We start from the raw sequence: 22,151 nt of genomic DNA, 5'->3' as shown, positions 1-22,151 counted from the left end.
CACTATGTTCAAGAGAGTGGGCTCTGATGAGTTTCCTGCAAAATCAGGATCAGATAAGACGAGAGAAACAAAAAGTTAAAGGGGAAAAATAGCGTAAAAGTAAACAAAGGAAAACAAAAGGCAAATTTAAAGGGCACAAAAGCAAAAGAAGACAAAGAAGATTCTGTAGAATGAGAGGGCGAAAGCCTTGTAGTCTTTTCCGTGCCACTCATATTCCACGTGTAGGGCATAAAAACAAACATGCATGCGGATCTTTGACATATTCTCTTAATCTGGATTCTCTCCCACACATGCTACCAGTACCAGAGTATCTTTCGCTTTTGCCCATAAAACCGATGTAAAAGTCTCAACAAAACACATCCCAGATTGCAATATTACACCTAGAACCCAAAAACCTAATCATTAAAACCCACACTCCTCTGTCACAATCTTAATCAGGCCATACTTATGAACATAAGATAGTGGGCTAGTAGTTGTTCCTCTGCCACCTTACCTTATCATGCTAACACGAGTGCATTCCTCAACCATTAGAATTTTAGCCCTGAAAGAAATTTGCTGTTCAAGAGTGAAGCCTTGCTCTGATGGACTTGTTGAAGCACATTTGCCCCGACTCACCATATGTATGCAAATTCTTTCCTCTTTTTTAATATTGAGAAAGGTTCATGATTGCTGAAGATATCATGCTAAGAATTCCAAGAATTCTGTTTCTATGGGACAATCTTATTCTCTTTTACTTTGTGTTTCTAGAATTCTTGATCAATTTTGACTAGCACGAAGTATTTGATTTATTGTATACGAGAATAATCTGTTTGACACCGGAATGCTTAATTCGTCTGACGTACAAAGATGATTATGACATCTTCTTTGCTTTGTGTTACCTTCTGCCATTTCAATGAAGAAACGATACAGTAGCAAAAAGTTTGACTTCTGAAGGAAATGTCAAGGCATTGAAGGAAGGGTTATCTCATATTTGGCATCAAAAAATGTGGATGTAAATATTTGCTCTTTGCCGTGGTGTCCAGGACATAAAACAATGGTTATTAATTCCTAATTTTTGTTGGCTGGTTTCCTGCTGATGACTCTGTCTTTGTTATTCTTGGTCAGGTATGGGATGGCAAAGGTGTCTCGGAGTGTTTTAGTGACATATATCCTACACTTGCCCTGGCTTCTATTTTGCTTAGCACATACATAAAAAATTGCTATGCTGGTTTTGAATTATTTTTTCTCATCTCGCTTCCTTAAGAGCAGTTACAGTGCTAGTTTTCGGAGCAAATGTGGCAACTTTGGTTGCGATTGCGGTGGTTGGAGTTACAAAGAGAAGGGTCAAGGAAAATATAAAGGTAGGTTCCAATTCACTGCTCTAGACTGCAGAGCTTGCTTAGTTTCTGACTTCTTAGAGACAGGTGAAAGAAACAATCTTGCAGAATTGGAATGAAGTTCTTAACTGCAGTTGTTATAAGAAATGAAGACATAAGCAACTAAGTCGCAGCAGTTGCAATTCTAACTGCCTTAATTGTGTGTATTCATTAAGCGCATAAGTTGATTTGCTTGGAATATATATGGACCATAGAGATACTAATTGCTCACGTTGCCCTTGTACCTAGAAAATGCCAATGTCAGAACTTTTATGGTACCTCTCAAAATACTTAATCTGTAGTTTTAGTAAAAGTTTTCTTGCAGTGCAACACTGGTTTCCATATAATTTCTTTGCGCTTCAGAGTCTTGTTAAACTATCCTGTGTTTGCCTTCCATTTTCTGCAAATCCCAGCAGATTTCTGTACCCTCTGGAGATTGACTAGTATTGCCTGGCTACACCGCCCACTATATTAACTTTTCAGTTAGTAGTGTTACAAGAAATGGCAATGCTTTTGATAAATAGTCTCTTGTAGCCTTGTTATAGTGCACTGATTTTTTTTTTTTAAATTTAATCTGAACAGATAAATCTTCCATTCAAGGTTTTGTTGTACGTTTTACCTGTTATTGGAGCATGTACAGCATTCTTCGACATGGTTTTGCTTCTGAGAAGTCTCCGACAGGGTTATGCTGTTGTGTTTCACAGATGGCTCTTTAGTTGTTCCCAGATTGCAGTCTGGGTAAGCTTATAGATGTTTCTGAGTTGGTTAATAGAAGCCTCTGATAGTAGCCATTTGTATCATGGGATTACACCATTCTCTCATTTGTGCTACAACCTTTAGGTTACAGTTTTACTTTTTTCAACACGTGGCTACTGGTTCGTCTTCTGCAACCAAGTCTTGAGTCTTTGGTGGATTGTTAAACCATTTCTCTTGATTCCTCATCTGCAAACAGTTTTCTCTTCACAAGGGGTATGATTTCTTAATTAATTTTGATCATGTGTGACCAACGTCTAATTTTCTCTATTGGATTCTCTAGAAACAACCTGTATGCACCTGTTCTAGTTGTTTGATGTTTGAGATGATAGCACTTCAAAGGTAATTGCACCTGCATGCAGTTTTTTTCTGTAAAAGATCTTATGTGTTTTTGAATTCATTGCCTGTAGACATGTTATAAGTTATATCTTCAATATTCATTTTCTTGTCAATCATCATTCTTGGAGTTGCTTTTGTCTCTTGATTATCTGCATATCTGAAATATCCAACTCTGGGTTATTTTTCCTGTACAAAAGCATACCTCTGCTAAGCATGAAGTGTATTATGAGCAATTTCTTTGATAACTTGAAACATCTTTCTACAAGTCCATATATACACACTGTTTGACAATGTTAATTCACATTAACATTCAAATACACAAATGTATGATAGATGTACAGCATTATGGAGGAATATAGGTAGTCAAAATTAATTTTTTTTAGCTGCAATCTGCAAACGAAGATTATTTTAGTTTATTTTTTATATCTATGTTTGTCTAATTGTTCAGAGTTAAAAGTAGTCTTATGTAAGCCCAAATAGTCTTCTCAATGGCATTTGATGTGCTAGGTACATATTTGGGTACATTCTTATGGAGAACATTTGAAGTATAATAATTCCAACTGTGAGAAAATTGAATGGGTTGCTTGTGTGGCTAAAGAGATGTGTCAATGCTTTACAAGTTCACTAGAAGACAAAGCTTAGCTGATGAGAATCCTGATTTTCCATTTCCTTCTAATTTTTGAAATAAATTCAAATTTTCTTGGATCTGAGGTAGTCATTTACCATCTTCTTGTATGTGCGATTAAAGTATCTTCTTGTTGGATCCACTATGTTACCATGAACAAAAATGTACAATTAACGTTGTTTACTATTGTTGCAATACTGTAGTGTACCAAGACAAATGCTTTATATGTTGCTTATGACTCATGTTTATCATAAAGTACTTATTTATGAAATCTGGTCTCACTTGATGGTGACAGGCTTTCAGATGTCTTAGGGAGAGCTCTCTTGCTTTACTGGATATCATGTTTGGGATCTTGATTAACATCATGAGGATAAAATGGGCATCTTACAGAGGCAGGTAATTTCACTTGCGTATATGTTGTGAATTTTCTAGCCATCTGGATAAGTCTTTCAGAAAGTATATGTTCCTTCTCCGGTTGGAACTGATTATTGTTTTTTGTCTCTTTATGATCTTATCTGTCATAACTGTATTGAGTAGTTAGCTGGAAGTTTAGATGAATGAAAAGGTACATGTTAACTGTGCCTTCAGGAGTCGAGGACTTTGGCATGTTATGCTTTAGGTTGACTTCAATTCACTGTTAAATGACTCATTCGATTCAGCAACATGGAATATTAGAAGAACCTAAAGTTTTCAGTAGAAAACCTGAAAGAGTAGGACACACTGCCTACATAATTATGATGGCTTGGAGGGTTTGGCAAAAGTACCCTGCTTGATATTCTCTATTTATGGAATAAAAATGAGCGCTGAGCCCTGCCTGATTCTCAATATTTTGTGTTTTAGTATGTCTAAGCTCTAGTTTTGGAGACTAAGGAAGCATAATATTTTATGTGAACACTGACTTCTGAAACTCAGAGTCCAAGAGAAAGTAGTAGCAACGGAAACCTTTGTAGGTTTCCAGAAATGTTACATCTTCCCAAACAAGATAAGCATTTAATTCCATTTATGTCTCATCTTCATCTTATTCCTTTCATCCTACTTTGTTTGCACAGAATGATTAATATCTGTTGCATTATGTTATCAAGAAACTTTCAGTATCCAGAGTTGCTACTTTCTGATTTACTGTGTCTTCAGATAGTATTTATCATGTCATTTGTGCTTTCCTTATATCAAGTGTTTACTTCGTGAAGGAGTAATTCCATGGAAGAACCACTTCTTCCTTGCAAGATTGATGTCAAAGAAGGTCACCCAAAATTCCCAGTATGTACTATTTTTACCTTTCATATTCTTTAAAATGTTAATGTGACGATCTCCTCCCTATTTAGTCACGCAAATAAAAGACAACTTGATATCATTTTCATCCATTGGACCTCAGAGTACTTGTCGTTACTTTAACTTGTCTCTTTGAATTTGTGTTTCCGAGGACAAACTCTCTGAGTTTGAAAGAATGTAATTACTGCAATCTAGAATCCATCCTTTAGCAGAGCTTGTTATATTGGGTTGCTTCTGGTAATTGGATAATGCTAATTATTGCTCTCAATTGTGCACCAGCATGCTTGGAAGGAAAACTATGATTTTTAGGCAAAGTTTAGATTGCTCGCTAGACGTATGACATCTGTAGAAGCTTTTAATCAAGTTATTGGTGTCTTGTACTGTATGCTTGGAAGGAAAACTTAACTATGATTTGTAGGCAAAGTTTAGATTGCTTGCTAGATGGATGACATCTGTAGAAGCTTTTAATCAAGTTAATGGTGTCTTAGACAGAATGTTCTTTGTGACATTGTGATGGTTTTATCTCTTAGAACTTCTGATAAGCTTTGTAAGTTACTTGCATTGTTTTTTCCTGGTAAAGTTCTTTTGAGTTTGACCAAATCTTTTCCATGATTTCGCTAGTAATATGTGAGTCTAATCGTTCCTATTATTTAGCGGAAGCATCAAACAGAATGATAAATTAATTTAGGCAATGCATGCAGATTATAGCATAGTATCAATTCATATTTGATTTAGGCATCCCCAAAAGGATTTAAATGGTGGAACAAGATCTTATCCACTAAAACTGTGTGGAATCTCATCAATTGATAGTATTAGTTGATCATACAATACAACCTATCTCATGTCCTCAAATTCAGATAGCACTGTCTTCTACTATATCTAAAAGCATTCAAACCAAGCTTTTCTTACATTTAACAGTTGATCATTTTGTTCTGATTCATATTCTCTAAATTAATCTCTCTCTTTCTCTTTGATCTTTAAGATGTCATAAGGTTTAATTCTTGTAAATTTGTCATCCTTCTATGCCCAGATTGGCAGGATTCTGTGATTAACTATTGTCTATGTACGGCTATAAAATTATTTGTTCCCAACACAATTATCCCTTTGCTACTCTTTTCTAGTTCATTTCATCAGCCCCTTTTAATTGTCACGATGTTGTAGACTGATCTAAAAATTACATTGTTCTTGTAGGGACTTATGTGCAACTTTTGGCACCTTATAACTTTCAAAACCATTGACACTTTAATGGCATGTGGTGTAGAGAGACAGCTTGACTCAAATGATTTGCTCAATTTGCCAGACAATTTGAATCCTTCTTCTTGCCATCAAATATTACAGCAATGCTGGGAAGCTCAACAAAGAAAAAATTCTTCTCACCCTTCTTTACTCAAAGCAATTTGTTGTGCATATGGGTGGCCATACTTTCATCTAGGTTTTCTAAAGGTACTTCTTTTGGTGATATACCAGGAGCATTGGTAAGAAAACAGCATGTTTCATTCTTATTTTTGTAATTTGTAGATGAATGCTATTGTTACACTGAATAAGCAGATGAGGAATTAATTTCTAAGGAATTCAACTGGTTCAATATATTTCTTTGTACTCTAGGCAACGTTGATTTGGGGGCTTATTCAATTATCTCATAATGTTTGTTTATCGAATTTGGAGTGAACTGGATTAAGAAAAAGGCTCATATATGGGTTCATCAACTTCAAAGTACCATCACAAGTATTATGTACCTTTGCAGGTGATTAATGATTGTCTAGGTTTTGTGGGACCCGTGCTTCTCAATAAGTTGATTCGATTTCTTCAGCAAGGTTTGCACTTCAATTGGTACATTATCATGCTATGAACATGGTATTCGAGAAGACAGAGATGAACATGAATTATTGTATTGATTTTATTTCTGATTCGTCAGTATGTTGAACAAACACCCTTGTAACTGTTAATCTACATAGAAGCCATTTGGCAAGAGAAGTCTAATTGATTTGCATTCCAATCCCTCATGAAGTAAAAATTAAAGGTGTCGGAGATTAAATTGGAAGATTGATGGGTTACATAAGAAAGGCACTGAGGGTTGCTTATATCTTAAGCTTCAAGCAAGTTATGCCATATAGGGATGAAACCAATGAGGACTATTTGAAGTGAATTACATGTGGAGTCCTGGATTGGATGGAGCAATAATTTGGTGCATAAGTATGAGAGCAAAATTTCAATTTTCATATAGAGTCTGTGATAGGAATTTGTCCAAAATTTGCTTAGTTACATGCTTACCTATACAGGAGACTTGACCTGCTATAATTATGTATTCACGGAGAGGAAATTTTTGGTTTACAGGTTCTGACCACTATCATGGCTACATTTTTGCTATATCCTTGGGCCTAGCCTCTATTTTGAAGTAATTCTCACTCTTTAAATTTGGTAATGTTTGTTAAGTCATTTTTATTTTCTTCTTGAGCTACATATATTTATTATATCCGTTATTTGGGTATGTATTTAAATTGGAAAAATTTGTGTAAATGCTTCATGATTCAAATTAACATCCCTCCTAATTGAAGTTTGCCTTTACTCTTCTTCTTCTACTTCTTCTTCTTTATTTATTTATTTTTTGTTTATTTTTTTAATGAATGCATACATTAACCAAATCTGCTGGAGCTTTGTGGTGCTCTTCATCCAATCTGTTCCACTGACAACTAACTACCCGTGGATGATATTTATGATTATCTTGTGTGGTGCAGATCCTTCCTTGATACACAATATACTTTTCATCTTTCCAAACTCAAGCTGAAGCTGCGCTCTAGCATTATGACTATTATTTACCATAAGGTAATATCTTAGTTTATCTTAGTAATCAACTTGTACTAGCTAGGTAGTCTGTATGTTGATTATTCTCTCTTATCTGTCTGGATAGAATGTTTATTAATTAGTACAAGCTCTGTCCAATGAGACATATTCTTGATTCATTAACTTTACTGCGAAAAGAAATGGTGTCTCAACTTATGTCTAATGAGGATACAGAAGACCTCTCCCTGAACCAAAAAAAAAAAAAAAAGAAGGCTTTTTGTTTGTAAGATGTTTCCACCCATATAATTTACACGTTTCTTGCTTCATTTAACGATTTTTCTCCAAAGTTAATATATATATATATGTATATATATAATGTTAATATTGACATCTCTTGCAATATATATATATATATATAGAATGTTAATATTGACATCTCTTGCAACTTTCCAGTGTCTTCATGTTAGACTTGCAGAGAGGTCAAAATTTTCTGAAGGGGAGATTCAAACATTCATGTCTGTTGATGCTGATAGAACTGTCAACCTTTGCAACAGTTTCCATGATATATGGAGGTCCTATTTCTATGCTTTTGTCTATATCGGGTGATATGTTTCAGTTATATACTCGTGTTACTATAAACATTGTACAGCTGTTGCTTGTTTACACCTTTGGCGAAGTTGTATCATTTGTCAAACGTTTCTTCAAGGAAACTGGAAAAGTTTTGCCCATATTAAAACTTTCATAGAACCCTTTTTTTTAATGGTCTTTTTGAACAGATTCAATCAGTTCTGATCAAATGAGAAAATTCTAAAGAATTTTTTGTTACTAAGTGCGGCATAAATGTTTTTATTTTCTTTTAATAATAGACATCGGCAGATAACAAGCAGTCTATTAAACCGTTTTAAACATTCTGACAAGCAATCTGTTAGATGCTCAACTTAGTACATTCTGAACTCTTCATTTCATTTAAACACTCAGATATTCAAGTCCTTCATAAGTTTTTAAATATTATTAGAATTGAGTCGGTTGAGCATTAATGTCTTTCGTTAATTAGAGGGATTAACAACAGTTAATAGCTTTTTTATGTTTATAAGCACCATTGCTTTCTTCTTAATCTTTAAATGGTTTGACTGTCATGTGATTTGTCAGCTTGCCGCTGCAAATTGGAATAGCTCTATATCTACTCTACGTACAAGTCAAGTTTGCATTTCTTTCTGGAATAGCAATAACCATTCTGCTAATACCGGGTGAGTATATTTTGGACTGGTATCTGATTAAAATTTTTTTTTGGTTGGGTAAATTTGCTATGATGTGGGCATATTTTGTGTCCAATTCGATACTTTTCTGTACTCGCACATATTTGTACATATTGAGAATTTTGTTACTTCTTCAGTGAAATTGCTTGACAGAGTAAGCAGCATGCTTTGGAGTATGTTATACAACTAAGAAATTACCCCAAGAGAATAATGCTGAAGAATATGTAATACTAATGTCTGTTAATAAATCAATGTAGTTGAACGCTTAAAAATAGTTGACCTTGTTGATAGGTGTAATAGTTGAGTAAAATAATATTCTAAGAATCCAAGAGAATTTCTTTTATCTCCATGCTTGAAAAGCATATATTCAGCAGGATTTTGTAGTGTATGACAAGTCCACCAAGAAGTCATTCTGAATTCTGCAGACGATAAAACTTGGTTATATTGACTTATATGCAGTCAATAAATGGATTGCTCAACTAATTGCAAAGGCTACAAGAAGCATGATGGAACAGAAGGATGAAAGGTATGTGTACAATTTTTTATTCTTCTAATTCATTGCAATTTGTTTAAAAGTTTGTAAAAGTGAAATTGGTTTTCTTGTTTCCCACCAAGTGTTGCACCCTGACCCTCTCTTTGATGTTTGATGTGGATGCAGACATATGCCAAGGTTTAACTGTATTGGTTTTTGTTTTGGGGGGGGGGGTGATATAAGAAGATATTTGTTGCCCTCATTGCTTTCCAGAATTTCTGCTGGTCTAAGTCATTAACAACATCTTTGAAGTGCACTCTTATATATATATATATATATATATATATATATATGCATATATATATATTTGTTTTGCAGAATTAGGAGGACGGCTGAACTCTTCACATACATTCGGACTTTGAAAATGTACAGCTGGGAGCTTATATTTGCTAGCTGGTTGATGAAGACAAGAGCATTGGAAGTGAAATACTTATCAGTAAGGAACCTGAATATTCTAATTGTACAGTAATATGGAACTTGGGCTTTCTTCTTTGCACCTCAAAGCCTGTTGTCTTTTTTGCTAGACCAGGAAATACTTGGACGCGTGGTGTGTATTTTTTTGGGCAACTACACCAACCCTTTTCTCTTTGTTCACCTTTGGACTTTACACTTTGATGGGACATCAGCTTGATGCGGCAACGGTAGTATCCCTGTTTGCTAAATTCATGGTGTATACGGGGTGAACTTATATCTTGTTAGCAATTTGATCGTTCTCATATTTCAGCATTACTTTTCAGGTTTTCACTTGCCTTGCATTATTTAACAATTTAATCTCCCCACTAAACTCATTTCCTTGGGTCATTAATGGGCTAATTGATGTGAGTACTGCCTTCTGTCTTGACTTCAATTGTCATCTTTGTATTTTGTAGACCTTCAGATTAGTTACTTTCTCATGTTATGATCCAGGCTTTTATATCTTCTCGGAGGTTGAGCAAATATTTGTCCAGTTCTGAGTGTGAACTTGGGATGGAGAAGAAAGGATATCCTTCAGGAAATCCTGAAAACATGGCTGTCATCATTTGTGATGCATGTTCAACATGGTCAAGCAGTGATGAAAAAGATTTGAGTTTGATTTTGGACAATGTTACTCTTCAAATACCAAAAGGTTACCTGGTTGCTGTTATTGGAGAGGTCAGATTTGTTGCCACAAATAAATTTACTTTCTATTTCTGACTCTCCACTTCGGCTTTACTCATAATCTTCCTTTTAGAGAGTAATATCATGTAGTATTGCTTCATGTAGATGAGCTGTTCAGCATCTATTCATGTTTTCTTATGAATTGCATACACCTTGGTAGATCCTTGGAAAAATATGGCAAGGGTTGGAATCAGGGTAATTTGAAACAAGCCATAGTGCAGGTTGGCATTGCTGTTGCCACCATGGTTCAAAGTTGCGGTCGCGGTCGTGGCCCGGATCATTTCACATCAGTCTCGGTATATCGGTCGCGGTCTTGACGTGACGCGAATTTTTGAAATATTTAATATTCTAAAAATTGTAAAAAATATGATAAACAAAAATAATTAAAAAATTAGTAAAAATAATAAAAATTCGAGTTGACTCGGGATGACTCAGAGGGATTCGGTGTGACTCAGCCGTTTCAACCCTTCACGGTGACATCTCGGCGAGTCAAGTATCTCGAAATCGTATCTTCCCGGTATCGTATTGGGAGGGCCCGAGACGGTGACGACTCGGCCGAGTCTTGGAACCATGGTTGGAATACGTCAACAAACTTTTTTGCTTCAATTTTACATCTAAAATGAAACACATGATACAGTGATTATACTTTCCTTTCATGTTCCAATGTCGATACTATTTAATATTCTCAAAGAGAATATGTGCTTGTTGCAGGTTGGATCAGGTAAATCATCCGTGCTAAATTTGATTTTAGGAGAAATGAGACTTGTTATTGGATCAATACATCTGAATGGATCCACAACTTATGTACCGCAGGTTGACAAAGTTGTCCCTCTATTGGCATGTTGTAACTACAATGATTAAGAAAACTTCTTATCCTATCTTCTTTTGCAACAGATACCTTGGATTCTCTCTGGAACCATCCGTGATAATATTTTGTTTGGGAGGAATTACAACTCAACAAGGTAACCTCATAACTTTCAATGGAAAAAGCTGAATTCTTTTTCAGTTTCTTTTTGGTAACATTGTGTTTACCGCATGTTTAACTTAGTCTTCTGCTTTATAGAAATCTGACTGCCTGTGCTCCTGTGTGACTAAATTGTATTTTAATTTCTTTCATGGAGGGCTTCTTATATTATTTACCTTTTGCATCATTTCTTGGATCAGGTACTCAGATGTATTACACGCTTGTACACTTGATGTTGATATCTCCTTGATGATTGGAGGTGATATGGCCTGTATCGGAGAGAAAGGAATTAACCTGTCAGGTGGCCAGAGAGCACGTCTTGCACTTGCCAGGTAGACAAGTATCTTGAATCTGTTGTAATCAGCATGTCCTATGGAAATATTTGAAGCAATCATGGTACTGGGTCTGATCTCTGGTACTCCTTTTGACCAACAGGGCTCTCTATTGTGCCTCTGATATATACATGCTTGATGATGTTCTGAGTGCAGTAGATGCTCATGTTGCCTGCTCAATTTTGCATAATGCCATTCTTGGCCCTCTTATGAACCTGCAGACACGCATTCTATGCACACATAACATTCAGGTTTTATTACCGTCTCTTTCTCACATCTATCTATCTCTGTCTATTTTGTAGCTATCTAAGTTGGTGTATGTGTTTTTTCCTATTATTGTAACAAACCAATGGGTCTGCCCAGAAATTTTCTCTGTTCTAGCTACAACATTATAGGACGAGTAATTGTAGCATCCACAGGGAAGAGGGTCGCCAATGCCAGGCCCTTCATATAAATATAAAGTGCGTAAATTTTGGTAGGATTTTTTTGTTATGCGTGTGCTATTCTAGAAGGAAATCATGATCCCTTTATTGGTTGTGCTCGTAAACTGTTTAAAGTGTATTCAATTTTTCTGAAAATTCTGCTGATCATCATGATGAGGTAAAAGTTGTATTGATGAATTTAGTGAATTTCCTTAAAATATTCTCTGTCTTGGCATCTCTATTTGCATGTATCATCAATTAGAAGCACTTAAGCTCTTAAGGGTGAATAATATTTGGCATCTTGTATTTTGAATTACAGGCAATATATGCTGCTGATATGGTGGTTGAAATGGACAAGGGAAGAGTGAAGTGGGTGGGAACTCCATCTGACTTAAAGGTTTCTTCCTATTTGGCATTTCCCTCTATAGACAACTGTAGTATTTCCTCCGAAGTTCAAGTAGGGGAAAGGTCATCTATCTCTGTAGAAGCCGAAGGAGGAGTAGAGGTGGACAATTCCTACAATTTGGAAGGAGTTCAAGGGACTATTGATGCTGAGACGAGGAAAGAAGGGAGAGTTGAACTTCTTGTATACAAGTGCGTGACTATTTCCATGATTGTACACTGCAATGAAGAAATTGAGAACTGCAAGTTGATTTATTTCTCCTGTCTTTTACCGAAGTTATGCAGAATTTTCCGTTGGGTCTTATTACAATATTACCTTTTTTTTTGTCTGTGAGCAACTTGACAATCTATTAATTCTGTCTTCACAGAAATTATGCAGAATTTGCTGGTTGGTTCATTACGATATTAACATGCTTGTCGGCCCTTTTGATGCAATTTTCTCGTAATGGAAATGACTTGTGGCTATCATATTGGGTTGATACAACTGGAAGCAGTCAGAAAGACTACTCGACAACATTTTATCTGGTGATTTTTTAATTCCTTAGTATCATTATTAGTCTAGCAGAAGTGACTTCAACCAGAGCGTTATAACCTACATAAGAACTATCTCTATATTCCACTTATGAGAATAGTAGTGCAACTGTTTTCATTTGAAGAATTTCAAAAGGAATAACTTTTTCACCTGATCATAAAGAATTTGCCCTTCTTCCCCAGAACATGAGCTTTGCTTTCAAAGCAAAGTTCATTCTTGGGAAGGCTCAGATCAGTGGTTTGAAAAATTAATAACCAAGTTGTACTTGGACACTGTGTGATAGCATGAATCTGTTCTCACCTACTTCATCATTATAGAAGAAAGCATCCTTCAGCCAATGCCAATTCTAATACAGAGAAATAAGAGTGCTAATACATAAAGTGACAAACACGGAAATAGGAAGAGTTTGGATTTAAGCCTTTCCCTTTTCCATGGTTTTGGTATGCTAAACCTTTGTGGTAATGTTTCACTGAAGTTTAAAGTGAAACTATGTTGAATCTGAGATTTGACCATACTCGAACACTTTTACTGGCATTGCAGGGTATGCTCTGCATGTTCTGTTTGGTGAATTCTACACTAACTCTGGTGAGGGCATTTTCATTTGCATTTGGTGGCATACATGCTGCCATCCAGATGCATGATCGCTTGTTGAATAAGCTTATCAATGCAAGTATTAGCTTCTTTGATCAGACACCTAGTGGGAGAATACTTAACAGGTAGCATGACTTAATCAATTAAAATAACACATTCCAGACTGCTATTGTTTGACAAAACTAATTTGTTTGCACAGATTTTCTTCGGATCTTTATACTATTGATGATTCTCTCCCATTTATTTTCAACATTCTCCTGGCCAATTTTGTTGGCCTGTTGGGAATTGCTATAATCTTGTCATATGTGCAGGTACAGAAATAGTTTCTTATAGATCCTTCTTACTTTATTTTGTTACTGTTACATGGATTTGATTTACTTAAAATGTTAAGTGGGAATATTTGTTTTACTAGGCTCAGTTCATTTTCAGGTCATCTTTTTGCTAGTATTGTTGCCTTTCTGGTACATATACAGCAAATTACAGGTAATTGTCCTATCTTCTGTACTATTATTTTGGAGAGCCATAATTCAGCTAACTAGTTATGCTTACAATTTGCTGTGACTGAGAGGAAGATCTGGAAATCAGATTAGCTCAATGTTTACTAGCTGAACTGGAGGAACGTATTCAAGTAGATAGTTTCAAATGCTCATAATTTTCTGCAAAAGTAGTTGGCATAATAATGGAACCATCATAGAGTTACTGTTTAAAAATGCAGTTAACAATTGGAAATTTAAGAAGTAAAAAATTGGTATTTTCCATCACGGGAGCAGGGTTAAGTATTTCAGCTCATCTGAAAAAATTTGAATGCTTGCAGCATATATAGTTTCACTTCAAGCACTTTCTCAACTATGCTTGCTAATTTTGTACTTAATGTGATCACATTGAATGTCATCGCAGTCTTAATATGAATGTGATGAACCTTTTAGTAATTTTAACTAAATGATCTACTTTATGAACATCTAAAAATATTATTCATGAGGATGAGGATTGGACTACAATTAAGTGTTACCCAAAAAATATTTCTAATTGAAGATAATTCAATTTTAACGTAATTAAACATAAGTCTGCAGTTCTACTACAGGTCAACATCACGTGAGCTGCGAAGGCTGGATAGTGTTTCTCGCTCACCAATTTACGCATCATTCACGGAGACACTGGATGGAGCATCAACTATTAGGGCATTCAGCTCTGAGGTAATGCGTATTGGCAAGTTCCAAATCTCGGTACTAACTGCTGTCAGTGTTGCATGATCTAAGTCCATTGTTCTATTAGATCCTTCACGTAATGTTTAGACCTGATTATCAAATCTCCTGTACTTGGCAAGGCCTCGAAGAATGGGATTGAATGGCTTTTGATGCATTAATTACTCAAGAATTTGCTTTTAGTTTCTAGATTCTATATGAGTACACGTTTTTTTTTGGTTATTCAATGACAAAGACCTAAAAGTCATTTGTTTGTTTTTGTGGCCAGGACTTTTTCTTCCTCAGATTCATTGAGCATATAACAGTATATCAAAGAACTTCTTACTCTGAGGTGACAGCAAGTTTGTGGCTTTCCCTGCGCCTTCAGGTATATACATGAAATTCTTATTAGACAATTACTTGTACAAGGTCTTATTACATTTTTTTTTTAATATAGTTCGGAAAGGAGAATCCAATGCTTGATTGTAATTTATGTTTTGAATATACGCTTGTATTCATCAGAACTTTGCAGCTCAACATTTTAATATTTTTACGACTCTTGCAATCACTCCAACCTGCTAAAGTCAATTTAATCCATGACTCATTTCAGTTGTTGGCAGCTTTTATTGTCTCATTTGTTGCTGTGATGTCTGTTGTTGGATCTCAGAGACTTCTCCCCATCACTTTAGGCACTCCAGGGCTGGTGAGTGTTAGAGCTTTGGCTTGCCTTCTTTTCCTAAAAGTTATGCATCCAATGTTAATTTTTCTGCTTATTCACGAAAATGTCAAGCATGATGTTTGGACGAAAATCTGCAAACACTAATTTACAATGTCTCTCTTGACATCAGGTTGGCTTGGCTCTCTCATATGCAGCTCCGATCGTATCTTTACTCGGAAGCTTTTTGACAAGTTTCACGGAAACAGAGAAGGAGATGGTTTCTGTGGAGAGGGTTCTTCAGGTAAATTAGTTTAAAACAGAGGAAGCATACATATATGTATCTCCATACTTGAATTTATCATTCTGTCTTTTCATTTCAGTATATGGACATTCCTCAAGAAGTAGTTAGAGACGAACAATTGTATCTGAATTGGCCATCTCAAGGGGAGATCCAGTTCCAGAATGTGACACTCCGATATATGCCTTCTCTGCCTCCTGCATTACGTGGTGTGTCTTTTATTATTACAGGCGGAACTCAGGTTAGTCCACCTTTGTAGTTTTTCTTTCCCTTCAAGAAAAACTACATTTAATTGAATTTGGTTTACATTTGAAACAATCCTTTGTAGTAATAAAAATTCAAGCTTTTAGTTTTAAACTAACGTTCTATATAAACCTACAAAATTTATATTTTAGGACAACCTCTACGTATTCTTTTATTTTACAATTCGCCACCTCTCCCCCTCCCCTCTCCTAATGCTAAATCTTGGTTCTGCCACTGATTGATATTATATTATTCAGGTTGGAGTCATTGGAAGAACAGGTGCGGGAAAATCAAGCATTTTGAATGCCCTATTTCGCTTAAATCCAATCAGCGGAGGTTGTATTTTAGTGGATGGAATTAATATAGCTGAGATTTCCCTAAGAGACCTTCGTTCTCATTTGGCTGTCGTTCCCCAGAGTCCATTCTTATTTGAAGGATCATTAAGGTACACTAAGTTAATTATCATACGTAGATGTTCCTTCAATACCTTTTTTTTTTTTTTTTTTTGGCAAACGAGAGGTTTTGAAACCAAAACTTCTTACTTACAATTCCTCCCATCTGAACACTCAACTCAACCCTCCCCAAAATACTTACATGTTATTCAGCAATACTGTTGCAATTATTATTAATTTTCAGGGACAATCTAGACCCATTGCACATAAGCGATGATAGAATGATTTGGAACATCCTCGAGAAATGTCACGTAAAGCAAGAAGTAGAAGCAGGGGGAGGGCTGGACATGCATGTAAAGGAGTCCGGAATATCATTCTCTGTGGGGCAACGGCAGCTCCTTTGCCTTGCACGTGCACTTCTCAAATCTTCTCAGGTAGAACAATGAGAGTGTGTGTGCTAGAAGGAACTTGTATGCGTACTGATGATACTGAACTTTCAGGTGTTATGTTTGGATGAGTGCACTGCCAATATAGACACTCAAACATCTGCAAAACTACAGAACGCTATAGCTAGTGAGTGCCGAGGATTAACAGTAATTACGATTGCACATCGTATCTCAACAGTTATGAACATGGACAATATCCTGATTTTAGATCAAGGAATCCTGGTATGCTCAGGTTCTTTCTGTAAATCTAAATTTCCTGATAGGAAACTCAGAAAAATGAATCTAATCTTTCTTCATCCTTCTTTAGGTTGAGCAAGGGAATCCAAATAGTCTTCTAAATGATGACTTATCCAGATTCTCAAGTTTTGCAAAAGCATCGAAAATGTGACGGCCTGCATTGCCTGTGTTGTATTCAAAACCAGCACTGCTAGAACGAACTATTTAACAGTTAGGGTTTTCTGTTTGTGCACGTTTCTTTGTATCAGTGATATTTGTGGTTCATGACAAAGAGCCGACTTCGGTATGAATAATAACAGTATTGCTGTATGAGACTCAAATGAACGATGAATTATTAGATTCCTAGTCAAATGTAAGCCCGTCCAATTACTTTATGCTGGCTAGAGAGAAATTATCCGTTGACACAGACTAGTTTGATTTTCCCAAATGCTGATTTCCGCCTCTTTATGTTTGTTGTGTTACATCAGTTTTGCATCCAAATGTCCCGTGAAATTGTCAGTTCTGAAGAAGGTTGGTGAATATGAAACCATAGAGAAAATAAGTACTTCCCACATCCCTTCAGTTACCTGTCTTCTCACTTGCGGGTGTATAGGCACCTCCGTCTGATGTTGTTGATGATGTCTTTGAAATGGCCTAAAACTTTTGTCATAGCAAACATGAAAAAGCTGATAATCTTGCAAGTAAATGTCTCGGTAGGCAGAGTTACTTTCCTTTCATATTCTCATCTTTCTTTTTGTCTAATTTCTTGTTGTGGCACAAATTAATTTGGACATAAAAATAGTTCTGGGTGTATCTTTATGTGCAAAAGACTGATATTCGTTTCAATTGAATATTGAAATGATCCTTGGATATGGAGCTGAAAGCCACGTTTGGTCATTCTGTGCCATGCATCTCGTGCCCTTTTCCCCTTACTTTATACTGTATGTTTGCCTAGCTATAAAATTGTGAATGTAATTTCTTTTGAGCATGCTTTCCCGCATGGTGCCAAAAGAAAAGCTCATCCGGACTTTCAGAAGGTAGCTAACCAGTTAAGTTATAATACTAATATAACTGCCTTTTATACACAGGGTTACTTAAATCATAGCGTTATTGGAAATGTGGTCCTAATTCTTGGTGAAATGAAACCGAGGTCTCCCAAACCTTATATCCGTCTTAAAGCTCTAAAGCTGCCTGGATTCTTTGGGGGTCATCTGCGTGCTGATTTACTTATAGTTTTATTAGCTCCATTATTGTTGCTGGACGAGTTCTTTAGCCGAAAGGATTGAATTAAGACATCTGTACGAGAATTTGCCCAAACATGCGGAAGCGGTCGACTCTGATTGTGACGCGTTGAGTTCTGAAAAGCATAGAACTTTCATAATGATGAACCCAAATTCATGTTTTGTCTGTGTATAGACAACTTGAGATTGTCTCCACGAAACATTGTCCGCTTCCCCGTTTTGTTTCCCGTTTTCTTGTTTTGGTGTCTTGCGATGGAGAATGAAAGCAGTTGCTCTCACTAGTACAATGGCTTTATGTGTTTTTCACTTTATCAAAATCTGAACTTTGTAGTCTTATTAGCTGTCAAGGGCCCAAGGCTTATTGTTTTTTGTGTTCATAACAATTTCTTAATTTTTCTTTTTCTTTTTTTTTGGTTTTGTTTATTGTTTGAGCTTATCGGATCCCTCAGAAAGATCAATGAAACTTATCTTAGATAGAAAACAATTCTAGATAATTTCGATTTAAACACTGTACAGTTTGGAAGGGGTCGTTCCAGGCAAAAATGCATCGCCATTAAATGTCTCGTGGATCAACAAATGTAACTGAGGAAGAACAAGCTCGAGATTTAATCCAATCCTGAGGTTCAAAGCTCCGGCTTTCTTGTCCCTCTTCCTTTGCCACTGCGAGTTTCTTTATGCACCAAAGATCATCCCATGAAAACCTTTTCCAGTGCGGAATAGCCTCTTTAACAGGATCATTTTGGTTTACCTCGGCTACCAAGATGCCGCAACCCCTATCATGCTTTGCCATATTATGGGCGAATGAACAAAGTGACCTCATCAGATAAGAGCCATGAGGACCTTCCATGTGAAGGCCATACAAAAAATAGAGTCCAAACTGTCTGAATATATTAGGTATTGAAGGTAACCTCAGCCACGGAAGAAAAGCGTCTACCGCCCTACTAGCCACGCTGCACGCGTATTTTAGGGAGGAAACACCCTTTACCTTCAGCTTGAACACTTCTTTGGTGTTCCATATGCTGAGGATGGCAAAGCTAGGTGGAAAAGTGTCAGATTTAGGGTCCCAATTGGAGAGGTATCCTTTTGGCAAGGCCACGAAGGTGCCAAGACTAAGTTTGTTATTCAGTATCATATCTACATCCTCAGGAAAGAATTCTGAACTTGCAAAAATCCGTCTATACACTAATGTTGCTAGCTCTGGAGAGACTCGAATCAGTGCTATGCTCGAGCTTAGTGACTTGTCATGAGCATGAATAGGTTGAACGAGAACTGTAGGGCTCCTGAATTTGATGTAGTTAAACTTTATGGTAAACAAATTTAGGGAAGGCTGATTGCTGCATTCGGTGGCCATGTATGCGTAATCCGCACCATTCTTTCTACACCATTCTTCTAGTTGTTGAACTAGTTTTGTACCAATACCGAGCCGCCTGCATAAGAAGAATTATTTTATTTGAACAGTAGATGGTCTGACAAAGAATTCTCCACTAATAAAAAAAATTACAAGGTTTGCAATAAAGAAGTGTGGATAATTATTCTAGTCTCCCCACTTGTACTATTTCGTTTTGGAAAGTCATCGATGATGTGATTTCATTATGTAAAGCAGGTGACATTTTCTAAAATTATCACTAATGGGGTTGATCCATAGCTGCTTTTGGGGGAGATGTTGTACGGAATATGTTCCAAAAAAAGTTTTGTCAGAATAAAATAATGCGAAGCACATTCAGGAGTCCAATGGACGACTTCTCGAGAATGGAATCAGGAGAATTATGGTAAGTTGCAAGAATGATTTGGTGCAGTAGTGCAGAGACATTTTGTATCAGATGATGATTTAGATGGGACTAGACAACTAAACAGTGGGCTTTATTATTCTTGCCACGCAGTATTATCATTCAAGGGAGATAATTATTATGATGATGATATTTCTTTAGTGTGGAATCTAATTGTCACTTGGAAGAAATTAATCAGTTGGGAGCTTCGTGGCCCATGCACCAAGAAACTAGTAAAGAGGTTTCGTTATCCTTTTCTTTTCTGCATACAATTCATGCACATATATAGGGACACGGGATGATCGATCGGCCATAATAATATATATGGAGAGAAAAGTTTTAGAACAGTGAATGTTAATTAAAATATCCCATCATTTCATAGGCGAATGTTCACAATGTAGAATGGTAACATATATATGCGAGTTCTGTGTAGAGCATTAATCGAGAAGTTATGATAACCTGTGTGATTTTTGCAGCATGAAATACGTACAAGTGAGTAGTATTATCCCTAGCTTCTTTACTTGAGAAAAAGATGTCTTTCAAAAAGAGAGAGAGAGAGAGAGAGAGAGAGAAGAAGAAGAAGAAGAAAGAAATACCTGTGTGCAGTGGAAACCCTTAATCCAAGAATACAAGCCAGTTTCACATAGGCAGGAAACCGGCCGGAGGGATTCTTTCCTTTAGTAACAGATTTTAAGCAACCCCTAATAACACCAACAATCCGTCTTTCAAATCCATATTCAGCTACCTGTTGTGTTGTCACAGCATGAAAAAATTGACAATAGCCAAGTTAATTACACAAAATCCAGATATATATATATATATATATATCACGCCATGCATGAAGAAGCCATGCACCACTATATTATCGATCATCATCTATGTCCACTTGTTAATCATTTCATTAATGGTCAGCGTGGAATATTAATAAAGTTTGAAATCAAAAGGATGCAGCAATTCCGTCAATGAGTAAAAGCATGCATGCGTAATTACTAATAACAAGTACTCCACTATATAATGAGTAAAATCCAGATATATCTGGTGGACTCACTCAAGAGAGTTAGGAAATTGATGAGTTGAGCGTTACCAGCATGATGTGGGAGGTGAAGTTGCGGATGCGAGCAGTAGGATCGCCCATGAGGTCTGTGACAACCGACGGCTTCCCGGGTTTTCCGACCTCGTACTGCCTCTCCAACTCCTCCACCGCCGCCTTATCTCTTTCTCCATCGTAGACTCTCACCACCACCAGTACTGGCTTTTCTCCTGGTGTTGGATTTGGAAAACTCTCAGCTGCTATTTTAGTTGACATTTGTATAATTAGGAGCTGAAAGGGTAGAAGTAAATCAATGCAAACAAGCTTATGGATTGTGGCTTATTTATATATAACCATCTGGATACATAGCAAGAAGGCAGCTTTGGAAGTTCGACCGTAGGTCTTTATTTAGTCCTAAACATGACATGGGAATGTGGAGTGTCTATCCACAAGTCTATATATTTTCGCATGTGCTTTTTGGGGAATGGTGAGTGTTTTTATCTAGGCAGTGTGTATCCAATAATTGGTCCAATTTTGATCTCGGCACTGGGGTCTAACTATATATATATATATATATGTGGAAGTGTGTGGCCATTTATTTGTAAACATATTCTTCTCCCTACTTGATTAACTTTTGGCTTTTGTAAATGTGAAGTTGTTAAAGTTCTTCCTTTTCACTACACGGATTGTGCAGCTTGACATATTTCATTTTATGTTGGGCGCACTACTCATCCACCAACTAGTATTTGAATCACTGGCTCTTGGCAAATGTGCTTTAATTTTATCATTCACATCACTAAGATTTGGTTAGAAATGTTTTTTTTTTTTTTTGGGCAAATTCCACTTTATCCCTCGTGATTTAGTATTTTTTTACATAATCCCCCTATGGTTTCAAAAACTATACATAACCTCCTCATGGCTTGAATTAAAGTATCAAAGTGACGGAAATGATTACTCGTAACGGAGTCAGTTAAAATTTCAAAAATGCCCTTTTATAAAGTTAAAAATTATTTATTAACCAAGGGGGTTATATGTATGCTTTAAAAATCATAAGGAGGTTATATGGTAAAACATAAAAATCATACAGGATTAGTGTGTCATGTATTTATAAGGATAATTTCGATATTTTTAAAAGTTCCGTCACGAATGACTATTTCCGTCACTTTGACACTTTAATCCAAATCATGATAAGGTTATGTATAGTTTTTGAAATCATAAGGGAATTATGTAAAAAAAAAAAAATACTAAACCACTGGAAGGTAGAATGTAATTTGCCTTTTTTTCATGAATTATCTAGTTATGTATACATATACCCGGCCCCTATGGGCTATGGTACCTTATAAGCTGAAGTCCTCGTTGTCGCCTTGAGCATTATCAGATTGATCATGGC

At 36.2% G+C, this 22,151-nt stretch overlaps 2 protein-coding genes across 12 annotated transcripts; one reads left to right on the top strand and one right to left on the bottom strand.

Moving 5' to 3' along the window:
- Positions 1-167: 167 nt before the first annotated feature.
- Positions 168-17,119, top strand: LOC113742696 (ABC transporter C family member 13). Of its 11 annotated transcripts, XM_027270604.2 has the most exons (36): positions 168-620; positions 1,105-1,145; positions 1,253-1,340; positions 1,938-2,093; positions 2,196-2,324; positions 3,368-3,468; positions 4,260-4,329; positions 5,533-5,784; positions 6,086-6,155; positions 6,676-6,736; positions 7,077-7,164; positions 7,576-7,694; positions 8,272-8,369; positions 8,838-8,904; positions 9,229-9,346; positions 9,435-9,551; positions 9,648-9,728; positions 9,817-10,041; positions 10,759-10,860; positions 10,942-11,009; positions 11,212-11,343; positions 11,447-11,594; positions 12,085-12,359; positions 12,536-12,692; positions 13,240-13,415; positions 13,490-13,601; positions 13,720-13,773; positions 14,361-14,483; positions 14,761-14,859; positions 15,082-15,174; positions 15,320-15,430; positions 15,510-15,668; positions 15,928-16,115; positions 16,307-16,496; positions 16,563-16,730; positions 16,816-17,119. In XM_027270604.2, the coding sequence occupies exons 1-36, from the start codon at positions 582-584 to the stop codon at positions 16,894-16,896; spliced, it is 4,356 nt and encodes a 1,451-aa protein (XP_027126405.2). In that variant the 5' UTR covers positions 168-581; the 3' UTR covers positions 16,897-17,119. The 11 variants fall into 11 exon arrangements, with proteins under 11 accessions (XP_027126405.2, XP_071903328.1, XP_071903329.1 ...); XM_072047227.1 differs by lacking the exons at positions 168-620; positions 1,105-1,145 and having other exon boundaries at positions 1,202-1,340; XM_072047228.1 differs by lacking the exons at positions 168-620; positions 1,105-1,145; positions 9,648-9,728 and having other exon boundaries at positions 1,202-1,340.
- Positions 17,120-18,444: 1,325 nt separating this feature from the next.
- LOC113739512 (probable N-acetyltransferase HLS1) lies at positions 18,445-21,345 on the bottom strand. Its single transcript, XM_027266734.2, has 3 exons — positions 20,816-21,345; positions 20,328-20,476; positions 18,445-19,392 (listed from the first exon to the last, which is right to left on the bottom strand). Exons 1-3 carry the CDS (start codon positions 21,035-21,037, stop codon positions 18,519-18,521), a joined length of 1,245 nt encoding a protein of 414 aa, XP_027122535.1. The 5' UTR covers positions 21,038-21,345; the 3' UTR covers positions 18,445-18,518.
- Between the last annotated feature and the right edge of the window lie 806 nt (positions 21,346-22,151).

This window comes from Coffea arabica, chromosome 4e (assembly GCF_036785885.1).
Source record: "Coffea arabica cultivar ET-39 chromosome 4e, Coffea Arabica ET-39 HiFi, whole genome shotgun sequence".
Classification (NCBI taxonomy): domain Eukaryota; kingdom Viridiplantae; phylum Streptophyta; class Magnoliopsida; order Gentianales; family Rubiaceae; genus Coffea; species Coffea arabica.
This window is presented reverse-complemented; position numbering and strand designations above follow the sequence as displayed.